The sequence below is a fragment of the Eublepharis macularius genome, chromosome 7, assembly GCF_028583425.1.
Source record: "Eublepharis macularius isolate TG4126 chromosome 7, MPM_Emac_v1.0, whole genome shotgun sequence".
In the NCBI taxonomy this organism is placed as follows: Eukaryota; Metazoa; Chordata; class Lepidosauria; order Squamata; family Eublepharidae; genus Eublepharis; species Eublepharis macularius.
Window position 1 is genome coordinate 142,914,555 of NC_072796.1, and position 22,588 is coordinate 142,937,142.

The following is a 22,588-nucleotide window of genomic DNA, read 5'->3' on the forward strand; positions in this document are numbered from 1 at the left end:
CAATGAGAGCAGAGTGGGGCCTCGTTTCTGAATGGGAGCAAGGCATTACGGACCTGTATATATAGAGCTTGAGGGGTTCTGGGACAGTCCCCCCGCCCAGTACGTTCCCCTTGGCTGAGCTGCTCTTGTGGACAAGAAGGAAGTGGTCCATAACATTCTCCAGCCAACATTTTTTAGCTTCCCTTCAATGAAGAAGGTGTAAAAAAGATCCACGCTCCCCTCCCATCATGCCAGGCACATAACTTAAGCAAGTACTGAAAGGGGGGAGGGGTCAACACCTTTCCACAGTGCTGAAGCTGCCCTGGCTGGAGGAAGGGGCTAGAGGGGGTTGCAATGCATCCTTCAGGAGCACCCCCCCCCCCCCACACACACACACTCCAGGCCCTGGCGAGGGAAATCTTGAGGGTGTGTGCGAGTGAGGGGGCATCTTGCTCTCCTCCCCTGCCCACTGTCTGGCTACAATTGTGTTGTGTGTGTGGGGGGGGAAGGTGTCTTTTGCAGAACCAGTTCCTCGGGTTCATTGGTAGCTCTCGTGTTTGCAGAAGGATTTTCTCTCTGTTCCTTTCTGTGCTCCTAAGCCCAGCATAGAATTTCCTGGCTCTTCTCCATCACATTTTTTGCCCGCCCTTCCTCCAAGAAGCTCTGGGTGCGCTCATGAGTCTCCCCTCCTCAATTTTATTCCCTCAACAACTCTGCGAGGTAGGCAGGCTGAGAGAGAGTGATTGGCCCAAGGTCGCCTGGGCAGGGCAGAGCAGGTCTTGAACTCAAGTCCTGAAGCTGAGTGCAACATACTAGCCTCTTGCCACAGGAGGTGGTGCCTCCTGTTGCCACAGCCTCCTGTTGCCACAGGAGGTGGTGGCAGCTACAAGCATTGCCAGCTTCAAGAGGGGACTGGACAAATATATGGAGCAGAGGTCCATCAGTGGCTATTAGCCACAGGAGATAGATGGTATTCTCTTTGTGGGGAGGTGGTGCTCTGTTGTCTTGGTGCTGGAAGGAAGGCAGTGGGAGGGCTTCTGGTGTCCTGGCCTCACTGACAGTCCTTTAGATGGCACTGGATTTCTAGCCACTGTGTGTGACAGAATGTTGGACTGGATGGGCCACTGGCCTGATCCAACATGGCTTTGCTTATGTTCTTATGTTCTTATACCACTAGAGATGGGTGCAAACTGGGATAATTCTGAACCGTGCGGTTCGTGGTTCATTGCGTTTCACGAACCACGAGCTTTCACAAACTTGCTCCAGTTTGTGAACCGGTTCGTTTGGTTTGTGAAAACATCACTTTTGGGTCAGCAGAAGGTCTGCAGAGAGCCATCCTCCCTGTTGTCTAGGAAACTGATTGATCGGCGCCAGGCTGTCTGCAGTGATGAACCAAAATATGAACCAAATGAACCGGGCTAAAATTTGTTGCGGTTTGTGAGAAATGAGCTCCCGCGAACCATAAACCGACCTGATTCGTGACAAACTTTGGTTCGTATTTCAGCTCATGCCTGCCTCTAAATACCACAGTTCTCTGAGGCGCTTGTGCCCCTTGCCTCTACTGAGGAGAGCCCAAGCCCTCATAGGCCTTCCTCCTGTCTGATGTGCAGCCTTCTGAGTGCCGTTTTGTCCTTCCACGTTTTGCCTGGCATGTCTTCCCATCTGTGGACATTCAGACTGTGTCCAGGTGGGCCTGTCTGCTTGTGCTAGTGTGCAGTGGTCTCTGCCTCTTGGAGGATGCTTGCTTTGAGGCAAGAACATGAATTTAGCTGTTTAAAATGGTTATATCCCGCCCTTTCCTGAACCCAGGCTCATGGCAGCTAAGAGCTTAATCAACAAGCTGGGCACGCTGCCTCCCCCAAGCCTCAACCAGACCGCCAACTCCGAGAAAAGCACTCCCACTGTCTCCCAATCACCTGCGGGAGGCTGCCCAGCATGTAAATGTGCCCCGATCTCTCTGTACTTAGACAAGTGGTGTTCGTGTAATCTGCAGAATGCGCATCGCCTGGGCCGCGACGAGATCTGCACCGCCCAGCTGTTCGTCATCCGCATTCGCACACTGAGTCCTGTTCGTGAGAACTCTCCCCCACGCAGATCCACGCAGCTACTTATGATGCAGGGAAGTCTCCAGGAGCAGGCTCAGGGGTGAGGGCAAGCTTTCAGCGTGGCCTTCAAAGATGTGGCTGCTCTCCGTTGAGCACATCCAGCCCTAAATACTCGGGTGGCTGCGGGCAGTGAGAGAGAGAGAGAGAGAGCGTGCCCTGTCCGCAGCCCTGGCACCCCTGCGTTCCTTTCACTCGAGGAGGCAAAGGCTGGGATTGGGACCTGGGGCAAGCCAAGCCTGGGTGCTGCCCCTGAGCTCTCAGCCCTCCCTAGTGGATTGGTGCGCTCAGCTCCTGCTCCACAGCGTGGCTTGATCAGGTTGCGATGCGTTGGGCCCCTGGTATCAATAGGGACAACTGGCTCACTCGGCCAAGCGGTGCTCCAGCTTCAGCCGAGAGTGCCTCGCGGAAAACATTTGTGTGAACTGCCCCCTCTGCTGTCGCACACTGCGTAGCCCCGTGAGGGGGTGCCAGGAGCTGTCCAAAGAAGGACGTGGCCACATTGCAGTGCAGAGGGCCTGCTGTCTGCTCGAGAGCAAGCAAGGGCTTTCGGGAGGGCCCCACATTCCCCCCCCCCCCCGCGAGCATCAGGCTCCTCTCCGGGCTGCGTCACCCCGGGGCCCCGATTTCTCCCCAGCCTTGGCACAGAGCAGCCGTCCCTTTCCCTCCTCGCCATCCCACACAGGCAGCCTGCCCGGTGGCAGAGAAAGGCTCTGCGGGGGACCGGAGGGGGCAATTGGTTCTCTGCCTTTGTTTCACCAGCAGGATGGCCGGTCCCTTTCACTTGCTCTCCACAATGTGCCTCTGTCTCCCAGACCCAGGTCTCCTCCCTCCTGCCTTGCGTTAAAAGGAGCTGCTCTTTCCCCTCCCTGCCCATGGGGGAACCAGCCTCCTCCTTCCCCGCCTGGCAGCTGAGTAGGTGCCCTTCTCCTGCAGGGCAGGGAAGACAGCCAAGCACCGGGCCTGGGTTGCAAAGGAGTGGGGAGGGCAGGGGAGGGCTCGCTCTCCCCCAGCTCTGGCATGTTTCTTAGCAGCCTGAGAATTCCCAGCCCTTTGGCACCTGCCTGGCTCCGGTCCCGCCCCTGCCCGGATCGGTGGCTCTCCGAAGGACTTTAACCTCAGCAGCTGCCGCAGCTGGGGCCGATGTCCCCGTGAAGGCGATGCCAAGGCACAGGGTTGCTGTGGCTATCCTGGGCTGCAGCGTCCCCTGGGTCTGGGTAAGGGGGTGCCCGATACGGAGGCAACCTGTCCGGGGCCCTTTGCTCAGCCCTGCTTCCCTCTTGATTCGCAGGGCCCTGCAGCAGCAGGCAAACCAGCCTGGGATGGCGGAGAATGGGTTGGTACAGCGGGACAAAGTGCTGACGCTTGAGTCCATGAACCCCTGGATCAAGAAAGTGGAGTATGCAGTGCGGGGGCCCATTGTCAAGCGAGCCGTCGAACTGGAGAAGGAGCTTCAGAAGGTAAGAGCGCCACGTGTCCATCACGGTGCCTTCTGGCAGGAGGTGCTGTGCTCTCATCTTCTCTGAAGTGTAGTTGCTTGTTTGGTCAGTAAAGCTGTGCTCGTTCTGCTTCAGGAAGCAGTTGGGATTCCGGTCGGCATCCCCCTGCTTTGCAATTGCATGTCAAAACACATCCCCAGAGGATGAAACTCTAGCCCAAATATCTTGTATCAGGTGGCACCGAAGGGTAAAGCCAGGATCAAACCGCTGTACAGGAAGTTCTCACAGCAGCTCTTCAAAAATGTGCAGACTAGACCTGGGGCAGGTTTCCCCAGACAGCAGGCTCCACCCGGCTAGGGCAGGGATCCCCTGCCTAGCTCTGCCCCTGCCTCTCCAGGGGTGTAGAAGGGGCAGGGCTCGTGCAGCCAGCCATTGGCAAGGCTCGGCCCCTGTCCAAGCCTCCTGAACCACCACTTGTGACTAGGAGCAACCACTACCGTGAGGAGAGCCCAGGCACTCAGCTCCCTGTAGCAATCACCAGGGGGCCCACTGCTGACCCCATGCTGAGTAATGGGAAAATGGGAGATGGCAGCGCCAGGGTCCCTGCACTGGCACAGCCCCCCCCCAGCAACGCTCCTCTCTCTGGTGGGGGGCTGTGCTGGGAGAAGCAGCAAGATGCAGCCCCGCTGTTGCTTCCCCCTGGTGACTTCTGCATCAATAAGGCATGGGGTGCCCTATTGGCGGAGTCACCTCTTTTGCTGCTCCTGCCCGACGGACATGCAGCCCATGGGCAGGTGAGCAGGGAACTGACTGGGTGGGCAGCTGGGCGACGTGCCAGCTGGTTGTTTTGCCTGGATGGGTGGGATAGAAACTCACCAACTGACCAGCTGGGCAGGCGGGCAGCTCATCAGCTAACTGGCTGGGAGGGCGAATGACTGACCTGGCAGGCATGTGAGCAGCTCCCCAAGTGGCTCTCTTGACTGCTGGGCAAGTGAACCTCAAGCTAGGAAGGGCAGCGACTCGCATGCCGACTCGCTAGCTGAGCAGGAGAGGCATGGCAGGAGCCCCTCTGCATGTTTACTCAGAAGTAAGGCCTGTTGAGTTCAATGGGGCTAACTTCCAAGTAAGTATGCGTAGGAGGGGACTGTATGCAAGGGGGAGAGGTGGGAAGGCACAAGAGTGCGGAGGGTGGTGGCTTGCCTCCAGGGACGAATCGCCTGGGTGGCCGGCTTCTCCGCAGGGGCCCGAGGGTGCTCTCTGCCCAGAGCCCACCACGACCTGGAACACATCCTGTGGGTGCCCTCCATATATTGATGATACTCAGCCCCGAAGCTCGGTGGTCTCATCCAGCGGACTTGTCTATCTGTCTCTCATCCTTAATGAGAGGATAAATCCCTGAGGATCTCTGCAGGACACACGACACCCCATTAATTCTGCACCTTTGGTGGAAACTCTCTGTATCCGAAGCCCCCCCAGGGCTGTTCCCGTTATCCAGTTCTTCATTCCAGTTGATGGATAAGAATGGCGTGGTCAATTGTGTCAAAGGTCGCTTTTAGATCAAACAGTATCAAAAGGGATGCCCGCCCCCTGACCCAACTTTAAAGGAAGGTCATCCCAGCCATGTCGGTGCCAAACCTAGGTCTGGAACTAGATTGAGATGGGTCACGGTCAGGGGTATCAACCACTTGGTGGTTCCGATAAGAACACTGCAAGTAGACCCAGGAATTGAGACGCTTGCAAACTGCTGTGCCCAACGCTACCATCGCACATGTATCTTAATTTTTGCCACCTGGGAGGAAGGAAAAAATAAAAAGCGATGGTAAAAAACAAATTTTGCAGAAGACAAAGGAATATGTATTTGAACAGAAACGCTCCCATACAGTTACCATAGGCAAGATTACTAACATGTTTGGATATGGGTAAGTTGAAATTTATAATACTGGAACACTGAACCGTATTACCATTAAACACATTATAGAATATTAATTGTTGCCAAAATTATTTACATTTTAGCAAAAAGCTCTTTAAAATGTTGTGTATCTACATTATAGGAGTTATCATTATCTAATGCTGTAGATTGTCTTTCACAACATTTTTTCATATTATACATTTTGAGTAAAAGCTGGTCTTTCATTTCACTCATTCCATTTTTTTCCAGCATTCCTCCAAATTTCCCAGTTTGTGTATCTGAAAAACTGAAAACCCTTCAGACTTTTCATGCTATCCATCTCCGAGTGGGAAAACCTTGTATTAGAAAGAGCTCCACTCTTGGTTCCTGCTGGGCTCTTCTTGTGGTCTTCCCCGTGGGTTGTTTCTGGTGGGTCAGACCCACACAGCTCCTCCTCCACCAGGCATAACGGCACCCTTCTAGCCACTAGGGGCCAAATCCACCTCCATAAGCCTCATTAACATTCTCTGAGCACCGAGTTGGCTCTCTTGCCTCTTCCTGCCCTTCAGGGCCCTGTGAGGGGGCGCGCCACAGGGCACTATCCCTCCCAGCTGGTGGAGTGTGTGCATGCACAAAGAGGTTAGCCCCGCTGGAAGAAGAGAGGACGTGACCTCTCCCTCTAGCCGGAAGAAGGGAAATCCTGCAGGGGCTTTGCAGAGCAAAGCAGGAATGGAGTAGCAGCCCCTTTTTCTTGCCGTGGTGCTGAGCTTTTATCAGTCAATGCAAGGCAGAAGGTCAAGATTTGATTTTTTTCTCAGCATAAAGATTGGGGGGGGTAGGTAGGAAAAGATCCCAGGAAGTGCAATTCTCTGGTTCTAGCTGTAGGCCCTGAGGACCCAGGAGCATGGGGGAAGGGGGGGGTCCATAGCTCAGTAGCAGAATGCCTGCTTTGCCTTCCAAGGGTCCTCTGACATCCTTTGGCATCTCCAGATAGGGGCAGAAAGGCAGAAATTCATCAGGCAAAGCTTTGCTCACAGATCACAACCTGCACTTGCTAAATTTCATCCATCCGTAAGCTAAGTGCCGGGGGGGGGCGGGGTGTAGCCCCTCTACTGGCAGCTGGTCAGTAGCAGCAGGTACCACTCTAAGCCCTGCCTACTAGTTCAGCTCCAGTGGAGGAGGGTCTCGGTGGGTTGGTGGTCCTGGGCAGAAGGGGGCAAAAGTCAAGCTGCAGCCCCACTGGACAAGGCCTGGGTCTGTCGGGTGGTCAGGCGTCTGCTTCCCAAACTGGCAAAGGAATATTGAAGTGGGTTACAAGTAGGGCTGCCAGCTCCAGGTTGGGGGATTCCTGGAGATCTGACTTGAGCCCGGGGAGGGTAGAAAGGGAAGGGAGCTCAACAGCGATGTGATGTCCTAAAGACCGTCCTCCACAGCTGCCATTTTCTGCAGGGGAGCTGATCTCTGGAGGACCCACCTGAAGGCTGGTAACCCTCGTTCTGAGCCCCGAATCCCAGTCCTGGGCAGAGAGCTCAGACCCCCACCCCGTCCAGCCTCGGTTTGGCTGCTTGTGGGGGCCACCTGGTTTCCATCAGCTGACATGACTCTCCGTGGGGCGTGGCGTGTTGTGGTGGAGGGGTGGGGCAGGAGCTGTGGGGGAGGCTTCCTTCTCTCTTCCAGCAGGGGGTTGAGGGGCATCACTGGTGTTTGCCTCTCTCTTCCCAGGGGGTGAAGAAACCTTTCACAGAGGTGATTAGAGCCAATATTGGCGATGCCCACGCCATGGGGCAGAAGCCCATCACTTTTCTGCGCCAGGTATGATCTCGGGGCTTTGAGGGTGTGTGTGTGTGTGTTCGGGGGGGGGGGACACAGTGAACATCTGAGATTGTTCACAATGCAACACACGGAGCCCTGCTGGGGGTGGAGGGCTGAATATCAAGGCAGGACAGGAGCCTCAGCAGCGTTCTCCCCTGCAGGTCTCTGCCCTCTGTATGTACCCGGAGCTGTTGGACGACCCTAACTTTCCAGAGGATGCTAAGCAGAAGGCCCGGAGGCTGTTGGATGCGTGTGGGGGGCACAGCGTTGGTGAGTATCCTCCCTCCCCCTCCTTTCCTCCGGCATTCGTGTTTTCACCTTCCCCTCCCCTGGAGCCACGTGCCTCTCCCCCTGGCAAGACCTGATTGCTCTCCGTTGGCCCAAAGGCTGCACAGGAACCCTTCTTGAGCTAGAAGTGATGGGGGAAAGACGGGCCCAGTTAGGTTGCATGCAACCCACTGCCCACATCAAAGTTAGTCTGAATTCCCCGTTCGAGTTCCAGGCCTAAGTGCCAGGCTGGGTTATGGCGCTTCCCACGAAGTGGACACGATCCCGAGAGCCACAGCTCCAGCAAGCATGCCGTGCTCACTCATACGGCTTCTCACATTACCAGGGACACAGGCTGGCTCTGGGTCTGCACACGGGATCAGGCCTAAGATAGAGTCTCTCTAAACAAGACATCCGACATGTGAAGAACACGGGTCAGGAGGTGCAACGGTAGCCGGGAAGGGTAGTTTTAAAAGGCACAGCCAGCGGCAGGGCAAAGGCTTTGCTCTACACTGGAGCTGTGTGAAGGGGCTGTGAAATGCCAGAAGGGAAACTTCAGCCCGTTAGAACCTCTCCAGGTCCAAGCCCAGCTCTGTTAGGCAGCTCCAGCCCATTTCCCTTCCTCGCGGCCCTCTGGTTGCCATCCCACACAGTTTTAGGCTGGGGAGGTGAAATTGACAGAGCCTTCGGGGGGGGGGGGCAAAGATGAAATGAACAAACCCTCTGTGGAGCGATCTCTGCAGGCGCTGTCTTTTTAAACTACCATTCCTGGCTAACAGTGCATCTCCCTACATTTGATGAACATGCGCTGAGGCACTGCGTGCCGAAAGACTCATAGTCATGTATGAGCCTTGGGTTCTTCTCAGTTCCTGCCCATGCAGTGCCAGATTAGGAGTGTGCGTGGTGAAAGGGCTTCGGCTTTCCCACGGCACCATTTTCCAGGAGTGCTATTTGGGGAAACCCCCTTGACCCCTAAGGTACACATGGGTTTACCTAGCAGCTCAATGGCACCACCGAGGGAAAGTGGCCTGGGCGGGGGGAGGAGACTGAAGCGCCTTCTCCCCGTGCACTGCAGTCTTGATCCTAACCTGGCACTGCAGATGCAGTAATTGAGGAGAACTCACAGCTCGCATGTGATTGTGTTACCTTTGACACAGGGGAGGGCCCCAGGCTCAGCCTATGTGCTCTGTAATGTGCGAATAGGCTGTAGCCATTTTGGTGACTGGGGACAATGGCTCAGTCTGGTCCCTTGGGGGCAGGTTTGGTCCTTGACTTCTTGCTAGCTGGTTCCCCCTTCCTCCCCAGTCTCTGTGCCGTGAGAAGTGTGTCTCAGATTCCCTTGGAATGGGGCACAATTCTTGGATCACGTGTAGCCCTTGCCTGTTTGCAGCACTGCACAGAATTGTGGGGCACCCCTCCCAGGTCCCTTGGCACCCCTTAGAATATAGTTGGATCAAGCCGCTGCTGATAGGACAGAGAAGTGAACGTTGCCCTGAGTCTGCCGGGCACATAATGGGGGAGGGACAAATCTCTTGCCGGTCCTTTCTGCTCAGGTGGCTCACCGGGCTGTTGTATACATGCACACAAAGACGAATGAGACACTTCATGTTGCAAAAGATCTATACATTTTTTCTGCCATCAAGTCACAGCCCAATGATGGCAACATCATAGGGTTTTCAAGGCAAGAGACGTTCCGAGTTGTTTTTCCATTGCCTGACTCTATGTGGCAACCTCGGATTTCTTTGGTGGGCTCCCACCCACGTACTAGCCAGGGCTGACCGTGATCCAACAAGATGAGGCTAGCCTGGGCTATCCGGATCAGGGATACAGAATTATTATATTATTGTAATTAATAATACCATTTGGAGCCCTTTCAGTGTGCCATGTACTAATGATATAAAGGAGTCCAACATGGCCTATGACCACAACCATCTGTTCAGTAACCTTCTCTTCTCCCTCCACTATTAGGTGCCTACAGTGCCAGCCCTGGAATCGAACTCATCCGCCAAGACGTGGCCAGCTTCATCGAGCATCGAGATGGGGGCATTCCATCCAACCCAGACAACATCTTCCTTTCCACAGGCGCCAGCGATGCTATTGTGGTACAGACACCACCGTGCATGTTGAATGGAGCGGTGCTGGTGGCAGACCAGAGAGGGCAGAAGGAAGGGGGGTAGTAATGGTTTGCTGGTTGGTTAGAAATTCTGCTATCCAGGCAAAAACCAGAGTAATGATATGGAATCCCCCAGGAAATAGATAGCAATTGTGAAAATGTATTTTTGTGGACACATTAGATTTGGGGAGGTTCAGCAGTGCTGATAAAACTACTGTGTATATTGCACCCCCCCCCCTCATTCACCCACATCCTCTGAGCATAGGAGAGGATTTGAACAGCAGAGTGCAGGGATATGTTTGTCCTGCCTGTAGAAGCAGAAAGAGGCTGGCCAGGCTCAAGACAAGGGCTGCCTCTGTGGGCTGTGATGAGGCGCCACCTGGAAGGCTGCGATGGCCCCGCAAGGCCTGCCCCTCCCTGCGCTGCTGCTGCTCTGAGCAGGGTTGCCAGCCGCCCAGAACTATAGGCTGCTTCCACACATGTTGCAGAATGCACCTGCAATGTTCCTTTGTGATCATTTGGATCTGGGTTTTCACGTGTGAAACAAAAATTCCACTTCCAAAGGATTGCTGAAGTGAATTGGAAGTGCATTATCCGATGGGTGTGGAAACGGTCCTAATCTCTAAACGACAGACATCTGTTCCCCTGGAAGAAATGGCATCACTTCCTTGCAGAACTCCCAGCCCCAAACTCCACGCTTTGCAGGCTGTGCCCCCCAATCTGCAGGAATTTCGCAAGCTGGAGGTGGCAACCCTAGCTTTGAGGCCAACCGCTGGTGGCCAGCTTTGGGCATTTGGGTGGCTTCACAAAGTGCCTTTTGTGTCTCTTCTTGGCAGTCAAGGCTGAAGTGGATGAGGGTCTGTGTGCTGCCAGGGCATTCGAAGGGAAGGCCCTGGAGACGGAGCAGTACCAGTCTCTGCCACGTGCGCTGCCAGTGGGGGCTTGCCAGGACAGCCCCGAGACTTGGTTTCAATGTGGAAACCAGCAACTCAGCAAAATCCTTTGCTTTCCGGATGCAGAAATGTCCTAGTTTTTAAAAAAGGGCTTTTCAAACACACACATTCTGAATTCTGAACCCATGCTGCTGGAGAGAGCTGGTACGGCTATAGTTGTTTACGTGCTGGGCGTGACTGGAGAGAACCAGGTCCAAACCTTTACTGAGCCACAAAGCCTGCTGGTTTCAGGTAGGCAGCTGTGTTGGTCTGCAGTAGAACAGCAGGATGTGAGTCCAGTGGCACCTTAGAGACCAACCAGATTGCTGGTGACCTAGGCAAGGGGCTCGTAGACTGCCTCCCTGACTTCATAGGGTTTTGAGAGTGCTTTGCACCGTACTTTTGGCTCCTTGGAGAAAGGGCAGGATAGAAATGTGAGAGATGACTTCTCCCTACTTCTAAAAATCCCTGTCAAAAAAACCGGCATCTGTTTTTGGTGACATTCAGAATTTTTAGCAGCCGGAAGGAAAATAAATCCGAAGCAATTCTGGTGACCCAGAACGCAATGCACCACCACATGATGGCAGAAGAAAAGAGCGAGAGTCCAGTTAGCACCTAGAAGATTAACAAAATTTGTGGTAGGGTTGGAGCTTTCGTGAGCCACAGCTCACGTCTTCAGATACAGCTAGAATGTGAGTCCCTCTGTCTTTATATCTTGGAGAGTGGAGGGATTACAGAAGCCGAATGACAATCACCGGTGAATGACAAAGGCAGGCGTGAGAGACTGCTGAATTGCAACTGATAATGAAGCCCAAGACAATGCATCCACCTGGACTGAATCAAAACTTAGGCCTGTCTCATTACCAGTGCTGATTTCTCCACACCCACCACTCCTCTGCTTACTCCACCCTATTCAATCACGCCTGTCATCGTCATTCTCCAGCTATTAACATTCGGCTTCTGCAATCACTCCACGCTCCAAGATATAAGGACAGATGGACTCTGAAGAAGTGAGCTGTGGCTCACGAAAGCTCCTACCCTACCACAAACTCTGTTAGTCTTATAGGTGCTACTGGACTCTTGCTCTTTTCCACTGCTACAGACAAACTAACGTGGCTACCCGTCTTGATCTAGAGTACATGTGATATGGACCTTCTGGGGGAATGAGCTGCCCACTGTTGGGGGAAAGGGATGCTGGACTAGATAGATAACTAGTCTGTTCCAGCACAGCTCTTCTTAGGAAACCAGGTCTAGAGAGACAGCTGAATTGCAACTGATAAGGAAGCTCAAGGCAATGCATCCACCTGGACTGAATGGAGACATTGACTTCCTGTCTCATTACCAATGCTGATTTCTCCACACCCACCACTCCTCTGCTTACTCCACCCTATTCAATCACGCCTGTCATCGTCATTCTCCAGCTATTAACATTCGGCTTCTGCAATCACTCCACGCTCCAAGATATAAGGACAGATGGACTCTGAAGAAGTGAGCTGTGGCTCACGAAAGCTCCTACCCTACCACAAACTCTGTTAGTCTTATAGGTGCTACTGGACTCTTGCTCTTTTCCACTGCTACAGACAAACTAACGTGGCTACCCGTCTTGATCTAGAGTACATGTGATATGGGCCTTCTGGGGGAATGAGCTGCCCACTGTTGGGGGAAAGGGATGCTGGACTAGATAGATAACTAGTCTGTTCCAGCACAGCTCTTCTTAGGAAACCAGGTCTAGAGAGACAGCTGAATTGCAACTGATAAGGAAGCTCAAGGCAATGCATCCACCTGGACTGAATGGAGACATTGACTTCCTGTCTCATTACCAATGCTGATTTCTCCACACCCACTACTCCTCTGCATACCCCACCCTATTCTACCACGCCTGCTATTGTCATTCACCGGCTATTGTCATTCGGCTTCTGCAATCACTCCACTCTCTAAGATGTAAGGACAGATGGACTCACATTCTAGCTGTATCTGAAGAAGTGAGCTGTGACTCACGAAAGCTCATACCCTGCTATTAATTCTTTTAGTCTTATTGGTGCTACTGGACTCTTGCTCTTTACTACTGCTACAGACAGACTAACACGGCTGCCCATCTTGATCTATCCACATGATGGCAGAGTTTGGGAAGCCCCGCTGGGCATGCCTGGCTTGCCACACTGCTGGTAAAGAGGCTTGGGGGACGCCTTCCCCGACTCGGGGCTGGGAAATTCCTTGAGATTTGGAGGTGGAGCCTGGGGTGAGCAGAGTTTGGGAGGGTCGGGACCACAGCCGGGAGAGTCCACCCTCCAAAGCAGCTACTTTCTCCAGGGGAACTGATCTCTGTAATATGGAGATTACTTATAATTTTGGGAGATCTTTAGGCCCCTCCTGGAGGCTGGTAACGGTAAGGAACAAGGAAGAAAGGGGTGTTAGTAAGGGCTGTCTGGGCCACATGCCATTGTTCTGAACCTCCTTGGGTGCTGAGAGCGAGTGAGGTGGGAGATAGATAGCAATGAAAGGAAATAAGAAGCCACTCTCTGTTTCCCCTGCTCTGCCCCTCAGACCATCCTGAAGCTGCTGGTGTCAGGGGAGGGGCGCTCCCGCACTGGGGTGCTCATCCCAATCCCCCAGTACCCCCTGTACTCGGCAGCGCTGGCAGAACTGAATGCTGTGCAGATCAACTACTACCTGGACGAGGAGAATTGCTGGGCCCTGAACGTGGGGGAGCTGCGGAGAGCGCTGCACGAAGCCCGGAAGCGCTGCCACCCGCGTGCCCTTTGCATCATCAACCCGGGAAACCCAACGGGTACGTGCCCCGTGCGGAGCGGTGGGAGAACGAGCCACCCTTGGGGCTCTGATCATCCTGTCATGCTTTAGCTTCTGAGATATGGCCCCAATAACTGGCCCAAGGGGTACGATGGCGTGGAAGCCTTTCCCCTCTAAGACGTGCTTCGCCCCTCCAGGCCAGAGGCAGGAGAAAGCTCTGCCTGTCTCCCCCTGCCTGCTCCCTCTTTGAGGAGGGTTGGCGTTGTGGCAAAATGGCCCCAGGGCTTGTTGGTGTGATCAAGGCAACCCGAGCTCATTTTCTGGGAGGTTTATTAAAGCAGGCTTGCTGGCCCAAATGCAGAGCTGGAGGCTGCCCTCTCAAGGGAACACCCTTGCGTGTCCCAGGGGCCACCCACCGCCTTCCTCCTGGAGGCTGCCTGGCAGCTGCTTCTCCCAGAGCAGGAGCCAAACATTCCCCTCATTCTGCAGTAATGCAGAATTCCCCTTGCTTACTTTCTTGGGTCATTCACAGTCACTCGGTATCTGCAGGGGATTCTGTTCTTCCCCCACCAAAGAGGACAATTCTGCTCTTCTTTACAAGCTCATTTATCCTGGAGTGAACGAGGAGTGAGTGAAGAGCCCGTGAAGGTTGTTGACCTTCCTCGGACTCACTTCAGCACTACAATGAACACCCTGAATGTGGGAAAGGCATCAGAGGCTGAGCTCAAGGGCTCCTGTCCCAGGATAAGTGACTGTGTAAACAGGCCCTGAGAGCCAAGCTACAAGTGATGCCTGACACAGGTTGGACACTTGTCAGCTTACCTCAAGTTTTGATGGGAAATGTAGGTGTCCTGGTCTTGCAGCTGTAATGGAGATCCAAGCTGTAAAACCAGGACGCCTACATTTCCCATCAAAACTTGAGGGAAGCTGCCAAGTGTCCAACCTGTGTCAGGCATCACTTGTAGCTTGGCTCTGAGAGACTCACACCAGCTCAGGCTAGCTGTGCCTCCCCATGGAAAGAGATGAAGGCCCCAGAGGTCTCCACCATAGGGTTGCTAGGTCCCCTTACCCTCCTGGAGTGGGAACGCTCCCGGGGCAGTGCAATGAAATCAGACCTGGTGGGCATGATGATATCGCGCCACCTGCGAGTGTGTCCAGGAGGCCTCTCGCCTCCCCCCCCGCCCGCCAGGTGAGTGGAGGTGGGGGCGCAGAGGGTGGGAGCGGGTAATCCCCCGCCCCCACGGGAGAACAGCAACCCTCCTCCACCAACATCTCTTTATCTCCCCCCCACCCCAGGGCAGGTCCAGAGCCGCAAATGCATCGAAGACGTCATCCACTTTGCTTGGGAGGAGCAGCTCTTCCTCCTGGCTGACGAGGTGAGCCCTGTCCCCATTTGGCCTGGCTGAGGAACGGGGCATAGGAAGGGGCTGGGGCCGACTGTGGAGGGCTGGACCTGGGGGTGCGCCTGTGCTTGGAGCCCTGGCGGCTTCCTGGTCCGGTTCCAGAGGCCCAGCCCTTGCCTCTCTGCCCTCGCCCCAGCCCCGACTGGCTCTTTCTCCCGCAGGTTTATCAAGACAACATTTATGCAGAAGGGTCCCAGTTCCACTCCTTCAAGAAAGTCCTCTTTGAGATGGGACCCAAGTACTCGGGGGCGGTGGAGCTGGCCTCTTTCCACTCCATCTCCAAGTGCTTCATGGGCGAGTGAGTCATCTGCTTCTCCTTCCACGAGAGCCCTGGGCAGAGGTTCTGGATGCGAGAGCAGCGGGCGCGTGGTGGGAGAGGGGGGACCGGGGTGGCTGGCCTCACCCTCCACACATGCATCGGGCCTTGAGGAGCCCAGGCAGGCTCGGAGCAGAAGGCCCGGCCAGTTCAGGGTGAGGGCTGCTGCGGTCCCCTTTGCATGTTTGTCATATCCACCTTTTGAATGTCTGCAAAGGGTTCCCTGGGGAGGGGCTGCCTGAGGCACCCCTGGAAGAGGGAGGCTTCTTTGGGACCTTTCTCTGACCTTGGAGTCCCCCCACCCCCTCCAGCCAAGAATAGCGAGGAGGACCCTTTAATGTTTGCCTTCCCGCTGTCCCTTTCCCCAAAGGGTTGCCTTGACCCCTGGGCTCCTCCCTCACTCCCTTGTGTTGCCAGGTGTGGTTTTCGTGGCGGTTACATGGAGGTGATCAACATGGACCCGGCCGTCCAGGAGCAGCTGACGAAGCTGGTCTCTGTGCGCTTGTGCCCGCCAGTGACCGGGCAGATCCTCCTTGATGCGGTGGTGAACCGGCCCCAGCCTGGAGACCCTTCCTACGAACGTTTCAACCAGGTAAACAAAATAGGGCTGCCTGGGCATATGGAGGAGAGGTGGCACAGCCAGGTCAGTGGTGCCTGCTGGACTGGGGGGACCTCGATTCAAATCCCCATTCAGCTAAGAAGAGTGCCCGGTGACCTTGGGCCGGTAGCTCTTTCTCAGCTTAACCTACCTCACAGGGTTGTTGTGGAGATCAAATGGGGAGGGAGGAATGATGTGTGCTGCCCTGAGTTCCTCAGAGGAAGGGCAGGGTCGGAGTGCAATTGGCGGATGTCAGCTGGACCGCTGGGGGTGGTTTCACTGACAAGCAGTGGTCCCAGCTGACTGAACCTTCTCAGACTTACAATCCTACCTTCTTTCCCTTGGAGGCAGGTAAGTAGGAATGCCTCGTGCAGCAGCGCCAGACTTCAGAGTGGAATGGGCTCTGCATGCTACGCCCTACTCTGCTCACGTAACATCACCTCCGAATCATCCACTTCTGTGCCCCTCCTACATTGTTGTAGACTTTCCAAAACTGGGTTCGATAGGATCTTTTTAGAAAGATCATGATCAGGGCACCACTGGATGTTATGTAGATGGGAAGCTGTGTGTTTTCAGAGGTTCTGTTGACATTGCATCATTATCCTTGCCTCCGCCTCCCCCCATGGTTGCTTTTTCAGGCTTTAAAAAAAAATATCAGCAATTTACATATCACCATAGTGTTATAACAATCTGTTGGCTAGCTCTTCTGAATTTTCAACATTCATTTAAAAAATATCTCTAGCCCTTTTCATTGTGAAGATACAAGGGGAAAGGCATGTATCTGCAACAAAAAGGGCTGCGGACTTACTTTTTCAAGTGCTCTAATGATCTGTCATAAAAATCCCTCCACTGGCACAGGGTGGGGTAGTGAACAAGGATAGTGGGAGAAAACTTGCCCTCTGGATGCTGTATTGCCACAGGAAATACTTGTGCCTTGGCAGAGGCAAAGAAAGGTCCAAGGAGAATCGTTGCTGTAAGCAAGCCATCTTTACTGTTGATGCTATTTTCTATATGCTTCTATCCATGTTTGAATCTTTTCTATTGTGCTGTTTTTTAAAGGTTTGCTGCTTATGGATTTTTATTATTTGCTACATTTAGGGAAGGCACATAAGGCAGTCTTATTCCAGATAGCACTTAGGGGAGGCCGAACTTTTCCATCAGACGTGGCTCTACCCTTGTGTGTTTGGTGATGCTCTGTGTTTTCATTCTTGAATATTTTAAATCTTGAGTGCTTTTAAATCTGTAACTTGCCTATTTCAGTCTGTGCTCCTTTTGTTAACTGGACTATTCTAAGTTGTGTCCTTGCAGCTTAGCTGTTGCTTTGTTCTCTGCCTGTAATCTAAGGAGATAAGGCAGGCGAGATAATGAATTCTGTGGGTCGTAAGCGGCCTTGAATGTCATTTTAATGGCCCAACAACAGAACAGACATTTTCTTAATAGTCATATTAATAATATCGGGCCCCAATTTGAGACACCGAGTTGTGCTAATGATGAAGCAATTTCGCAGGTGTCATGCAGCAAAGAGAACTTGGTCCAGATGCATTCCAGGAAGAGAAGAAAAACAAAGGTGCAGTGGGAAAATATTTAAAATAGGATTGTATATCCGAGATAGAATCCATCCACCTCCCACTGCTGCCAATTTTTTTTCCTGAACGGGCCCTTGGTGGGTTTGGTCCAGCTTGTGGAAGAAAGCTTGTCCTCCATGATCCGACCTTCTGGTCTCTTCCTGCAGGAAAAGCAGGCAGTGCTGAGCGCCCTAGCCGAGAAGGCCCGGCTCACAGAAGAGACCTTCCGCCAAGCCCCCGGGTTCCACTGCAATCCAGTGCAGGGAGCCATGTACGCCTTCCCCCGTATCCATCTACCTCCTCGGGCCGTGAAAGCTGCACAGGTAAGGTGGCCCTTCCAGCCACCTCCTGAGCCCCATTCCATGAAGATCTTTTTCCTGGAGTGACCAGGAGAAGGGACAGAGCTGGTCTGGGGTGGGGAGAACTTTTGGTCTATAGAATCTCCCACAAGGGCTGGGAAAGTGCCTGCCCAAGACCTTGGAACGCTGCAACCCAGGGCTTTTTTTCAGCAGGAACGCGGTGGAACGAATTCCGGAACCTCTTGAAAATGGTCACATGGCTGGTGGCCCTGCCCCCTCATCTCCAGACAGATCTGGAGATCTGTCTGGAGATCGGGGGTGGGGCCACCAGCCATGTGACCATTTCTCCTAGGGCAACCCACTGAGTTCCACCACCTCTTTCCCCAGAAAAAAAGCCCTGCTGCAACCTATCAGATGGGCCAAAGGTCTGCCGGGCTCAGTCATCTTTCTGTATGAATGTGGCAACGCCAATTACGCAGCCCCACCCAAATGCCAAAGAGATTGTCACAGTAGGTGGCTGGATGTGTGCATATTAGAGACAATGGGTGGATGGGTTGGGTTGCTCTTGCTAAACTTCAGGCGGTGGCTGGAGATCTGCCGGAATAACAGCTGATCTCCAGGCCACGGGTACCTCTTGTAAACACGGATATTACCCTATTGGTGGGTGTGGCATGGATCAGTGGCTAGCACGTGTGTGTATGCAACTGCTGGGAGCCAGTGGGTGCAATCCCCTTGAACGAGAGACAAGCAGGGGGGTGAGCAGCATTCAGGGGCTATGGGAGGGGGCTACTGACCCAGGACACTTTTTGCTGAAGACAGCTCATAAGTTCGGCTTCCAAGCCCTGAGTGGGAAGAAATTGCTCGTGTGTGCATGAACCAGCCCTTGAGATTCCCCAGATCAGTTGTGCACATGGGTGCAAGTGCATAACCGGGAGCGTCGATCAGGATTCTGCTGATCCTTCACGTGTGGATCGGCACTGCTGACCAGGTCTCAGCTCTGAGCTGGGCTCGTTGGTTTCTTCAGGGCCTGTGAAATCAGAAATTATCCTCGGGCCTCGCTGGGTTCAGGTTGCCAGGCAGCGACAGCCCCCTCCCCGTAACTGAGATGGACATTGTCCCACCAGCTCCTGTGGGCAACTAAGGCACTTCTCTCCCACAGGCACAAGGCCAGGCCCCAGACATGTTTTTCTGCCGCCAGCTGCTAGAGGAGACGGGCATCTGCATTGTGCCGGGGAGCGGCTTTGGGCAAAAGGAGGGCACCTATCACTTCAGGTAACACTTCCCCTGGCCCCCTGGGGTTAACTCCAACTGCAGCTCCCAACAGCCGCCCTGTAGGCTGAGACAGTGGCTGGCCGGAGCTCATTCAGCCTTAAGCTTCCACATCAGGGCAGAGATTCGAACCTGGGTCTCCCAGACCCTAACCTAACACTAACCATTTTACTACTCTGGCCCTTGGATGGCTTGGGCTGATCTGGGGAGGAAGTTGCAACGCTGGCTGGGTGGGACTGCCTCTGGCAGGGCGTGTTGGGCGGGCTGGGTCTGTTGGCTCGCTGGCTGGCTCTGAATGGCTGGCTGGTTGCTCTTCTTCCCCCCTAGAATGACCATTTTGCCACCCTTGGAGAAACTCCAGATTCTGCTGCAGAAGATGTGCCAGTTCCATGTCAAGTTCATCCAGGAGTATTCCTAACCTGCAGACCTCCAGCACTGGGTGGTGGGAAAGGCGGTGGGTGCAGGGGAGAAGACGGGGTGGAGGGGAGACGGCCCCCTCTCCACAGTCCCCTTCCAGCGGCCCTCTCATCCTGCCATTGTCACACTCACCAAGGCCGAGCAATAAAAGACGGTGGCAAGCAGACGGCAAGTGCCAACTGGCTGGACTCTTTACCCCCAAGGCATCACCTGGACGTTGGGGCAGCTTCCTTCAGCTCAGGCCTCCTGAGAGTGAGACGGAGGACCTCTTCCCGCCCCGTCCTTCACACCCCTGGCTAGTAGGTAGTTCTGTCTTGGGGTGTACACTGAATCCAGGGTGAACAAATGAACGCATGAAGCTGCCTTAGGACATCTCAGGTCTAAGTACCCTTTTCTCCACCTCTCCAGGCTCTCTGCCAAGGAAAGGGCTTTCCCAGTACTGCCCCCCCACCAGTGTTGCCAACTTCCAGGTAGGGCCTGGAAACCTCCCAGAATTATAACTGATCTCCAGGCAACAGAGAAGAGAAAATGGCTGCTTTAAAAGGTGGACTGTATGGCATTGCACCCCACTGAGGCCCCTGGCTTCCCTAAACCCTCCCCTCCCTAGGCTGTATCTCCAAATTTCCAATTATTTCCCAGACTGGAGCTGGCAACCCTAGGGCTCCCTGAGATCCTTGCAACAGGAGATGCTGCTGGGGATTGAACCGGGGGCCTCCTGTGTGCAAAGCAGAGGCTCTACACTGAGCCCCCCGCCCCAGTGTTCCTATGATCCTGCCAGGGCTCCTGCGCCAATGCTAAGAAGAGCCTGGGTGGGCGGAGGAGGGCCAGGAAGCTCAGCCCGGAGCTGGTCTCCCCTCACCTCATTTGGCCTTCGAGGCTTCTCTCATGGGTGGGGAGTGGCACCAGGATCTCTGTGGATGACGGTTCTTCCTTAGCCGGCCAATCTCTCCTGGCTCCCACTCCCAAACTCCCTGCACAGACTTGCCATCAGAGCAAGGGGGCAGAGGAGGGGCTCCGCGCTGTATGCCAGGGCACGGGGTTTGGTGGGAGGAGTCCCCCAGCAGCTGGGGGGGTGGCATTGCTGCGCCTGTGCCTGAAGGGTTTCTTAACATGGATCCAAGGCCAACCCAGTTGGGTGTGCCTCTATGCGGGGCACTGGAGGATCAATAAAGGCCACTTGAATGAATGCCAGGAGGGCTCTCTTCTCTGCAGGGTTCCCACACCCTGCCCCCCGTCTGGCCCTGGAGGCTGTGTAGGAGAAGGGAGTGGGGTGGGGAAACGCAGCAGGAAACGGAAGCTCGGAGTCCCGGCTTGACCCATGTTTAGCCAGTAAGAGGAGAGCTGGGCAGCAGCTCGTTCTTGGGCACCCTCGTTCTTGGGCACCACGTCCTGCTCTCTTTGGGAGGAAGAGCTGAAGCTTCTGATGGCTGTGCTTCTGGGGGGGTCCCAGGAGAATGGCTGGAGCATCGGTGCTCCTCTTGCGCCTGGGAGTTTTGCTCTCTGCCGTTGCATAGAGGGATTCTACACAAATAACGGGCACCACGGAACCGAGACTCCTACTTAAAAGATACTCTGTTCACTTTTGGGCACTGTGCAGTTGCCTAGAGGGAGGCAGTGGAACAGGGGGGAGTGGGGGGGGGGCTTGTTGTAGAGCCTGAGAACCTCTCTGCACTGCAACTGGGGAGTCAGAGAGCGCAGGGGGCCTGAAACGGTGATCTGGAAGTGTCACTTCGCGCAAGAGAAGTGACACAGGATAGGCCGCTCATCTCCTCCTGCGGCTGCACGAGTGGCAGGAGAAGGCAGGCCTCTGCTCAAGAGGCTCCAAGGCCAGTCTCCCGTCCCGCTAGCCCAAGGAGTGATGGAATTGCTTCCAGTAGGTCAGCTACCTTTGGAGGGAGTTCAGTGGCACCTTTAAGACTAACCAACTTTATTGTAGCATAAGCTTTTGAGAACCACAGCTCTCTTCGTCAGATGCATTTGATGAAGAGAGCTGTGGTTCTCAAAAGCTTATGCTACAATAAAGTTGGTTAGTCTTAAAGGTGTTACTGGACTCTTTTCTATTTTGCAACTACAGACAAACACGGCCTACTCCTCTGGATCTTTGGAAGAAGTGGAAGCGATGGAGCATTCTGGTGTTTGAGTAATAGTTTTGTTCCCAAATGCAACAGATTTGTTGTGCTCATGGGAATTTGGTGGAGTGTGGAAGCCGACCCACAGGGAGGCCAAGCTCATTCCAGCCCCTTTTGTGCACATGCACACACGCCCTTTGCCACACAGGCCTGGTTCCGTCTCACGTCCTGGCCAGTGGCTATCCTTCCTGTTCCAAACCCCTGGAGACATTCGCTGCCCCTTATCCCCGGCCAATCTGGCCACGTCCAATCCCAGGCGCACCACCTTGCCTCCCAGACCAGAAAGGGGTTCAATTCCTGGGGCAAGTAAACACAAATCGTCTGAAGGAGCCACTTGGACTGGAAAGACAATGGAAGTGCTGAAGACGAGCCCAAAGTTAAGATAACAGATTTGGTTAACCATTAGCAAACTGTGTCTTGTCATCCTAGGTGAAGGTTCTTGCAACAACACAAGGAAACTTTCATTCTTTCCCAATTACATCTCTTTTCCAAGTTTTCATCATTCCTCTTTGGTGATTCTGCCTTCCCTGAGCAAGAGCTTCCAAAAGCTGAGCTTAGCCATCTGGGACTTCCCGGACCTTGCGCTAGCATCGGGGTCCCCCAAAGGGGTCCCAGAACAGCTGGGAATAAGTGCCTTTTGAAAACTCTTGGCTCTTCTGGTAGTCCTTGCAATGGCTTTTTCTCCCTCAGCCAAGCCATGCAGTTTTTGTATTATTGGCAAGCACATTATTGGCAAAGTTGCTGAAAAATCTTCTGGTAAGAAGCCCGTCAAAGCTTCCAAATGGTCAGAAAATGGTCAGGAAGCTTCCGCAGATGCAACCCAACTGCAAGAGAAGGGCTGCCAAACACTTTGGGTGGCACAGGGGACCTGGCCCTGAGGAGCCAGCTCCTTCCCCCAGCCGCCGTCTTCTCTCCGTAGGATCCCCCCTTTCACTTAATTGATGGCTCCCAATGAGAAAGCAAATAAAGCCGAACGAAGAAAAGCGAAGAACTGCCCCCAGTCTATCCCAAGACAGAAGTTGAAGAAAAGTTCAGAGATCTTAAACAATCCAGTCTCCACGTGCCGGCAGTTTTAAAATCAGGTCCAAACAAAAAAGTGAATCATGCAGATTGCAATCTCATGACAATTAAACATCTGTTGCATCAAACAAAATATTTATTAAAGATAAACGATATGGAATTGTAATGGACTCTTATCTGCACCTTACTAAAGATCCTACTATCTCAAAAGAAAGATTTATTTTTTACTCTTGGATAGCTTTCAGCAATTAGTAAGGCCTGTCAAACAAGATTGTTCTTTGAACAAGTTCTG

General features: G+C 53.8%; 1 protein-coding gene across 9 annotated transcripts in view; it reads left to right on the forward strand.

The window, feature by feature from the left end:
• Nucleotides 1-19,313, forward strand: part of GPT (glutamic--pyruvic transaminase) — a 29,006-nt gene extending 9,693 nt beyond the window's left edge. For 5 of the 9 annotated variants that reach the window (XM_054984971.1, XM_054984969.1, XM_054984970.1 and 2 more), the window contains exons 2-13: nucleotides 1,973-2,124; nucleotides 3,373-3,541; nucleotides 7,131-7,220; nucleotides 7,382-7,490; nucleotides 9,456-9,589; nucleotides 13,077-13,320; nucleotides 14,577-14,656; nucleotides 14,845-14,981; nucleotides 15,417-15,591; nucleotides 17,330-17,485; nucleotides 18,621-18,733; nucleotides 19,058-19,313. In XM_054984971.1, the coding sequence (XP_054840946.1) occupies nucleotides 2,090-2,124; nucleotides 3,373-3,541; nucleotides 7,131-7,220; nucleotides 7,382-7,490; nucleotides 9,456-9,589; nucleotides 13,077-13,320; nucleotides 14,577-14,656; nucleotides 14,845-14,981; nucleotides 15,417-15,591; nucleotides 17,330-17,485; nucleotides 18,621-18,733; nucleotides 19,058-19,148 (1,533 nt within the window). In that variant the 5' untranslated portion in view covers nucleotides 1,973-2,089 and the 3' untranslated portion in view covers nucleotides 19,149-19,313. The remainder of the gene's footprint in view (nucleotides 1-1,972; nucleotides 2,125-3,372; nucleotides 3,542-7,130; nucleotides 7,221-7,381; nucleotides 7,491-9,455; nucleotides 9,590-13,076; nucleotides 13,321-14,576; nucleotides 14,657-14,844; nucleotides 14,982-15,416; nucleotides 15,592-17,329; nucleotides 17,486-18,620; nucleotides 18,734-19,057) is intronic. The other 4 variants (XM_054984974.1, XM_054984973.1, XM_054984972.1 and 1 more) reach the window with 2 other exon arrangements.
• The last annotated feature ends 3,275 nt before the right edge of the window (nucleotides 19,314-22,588 follow it).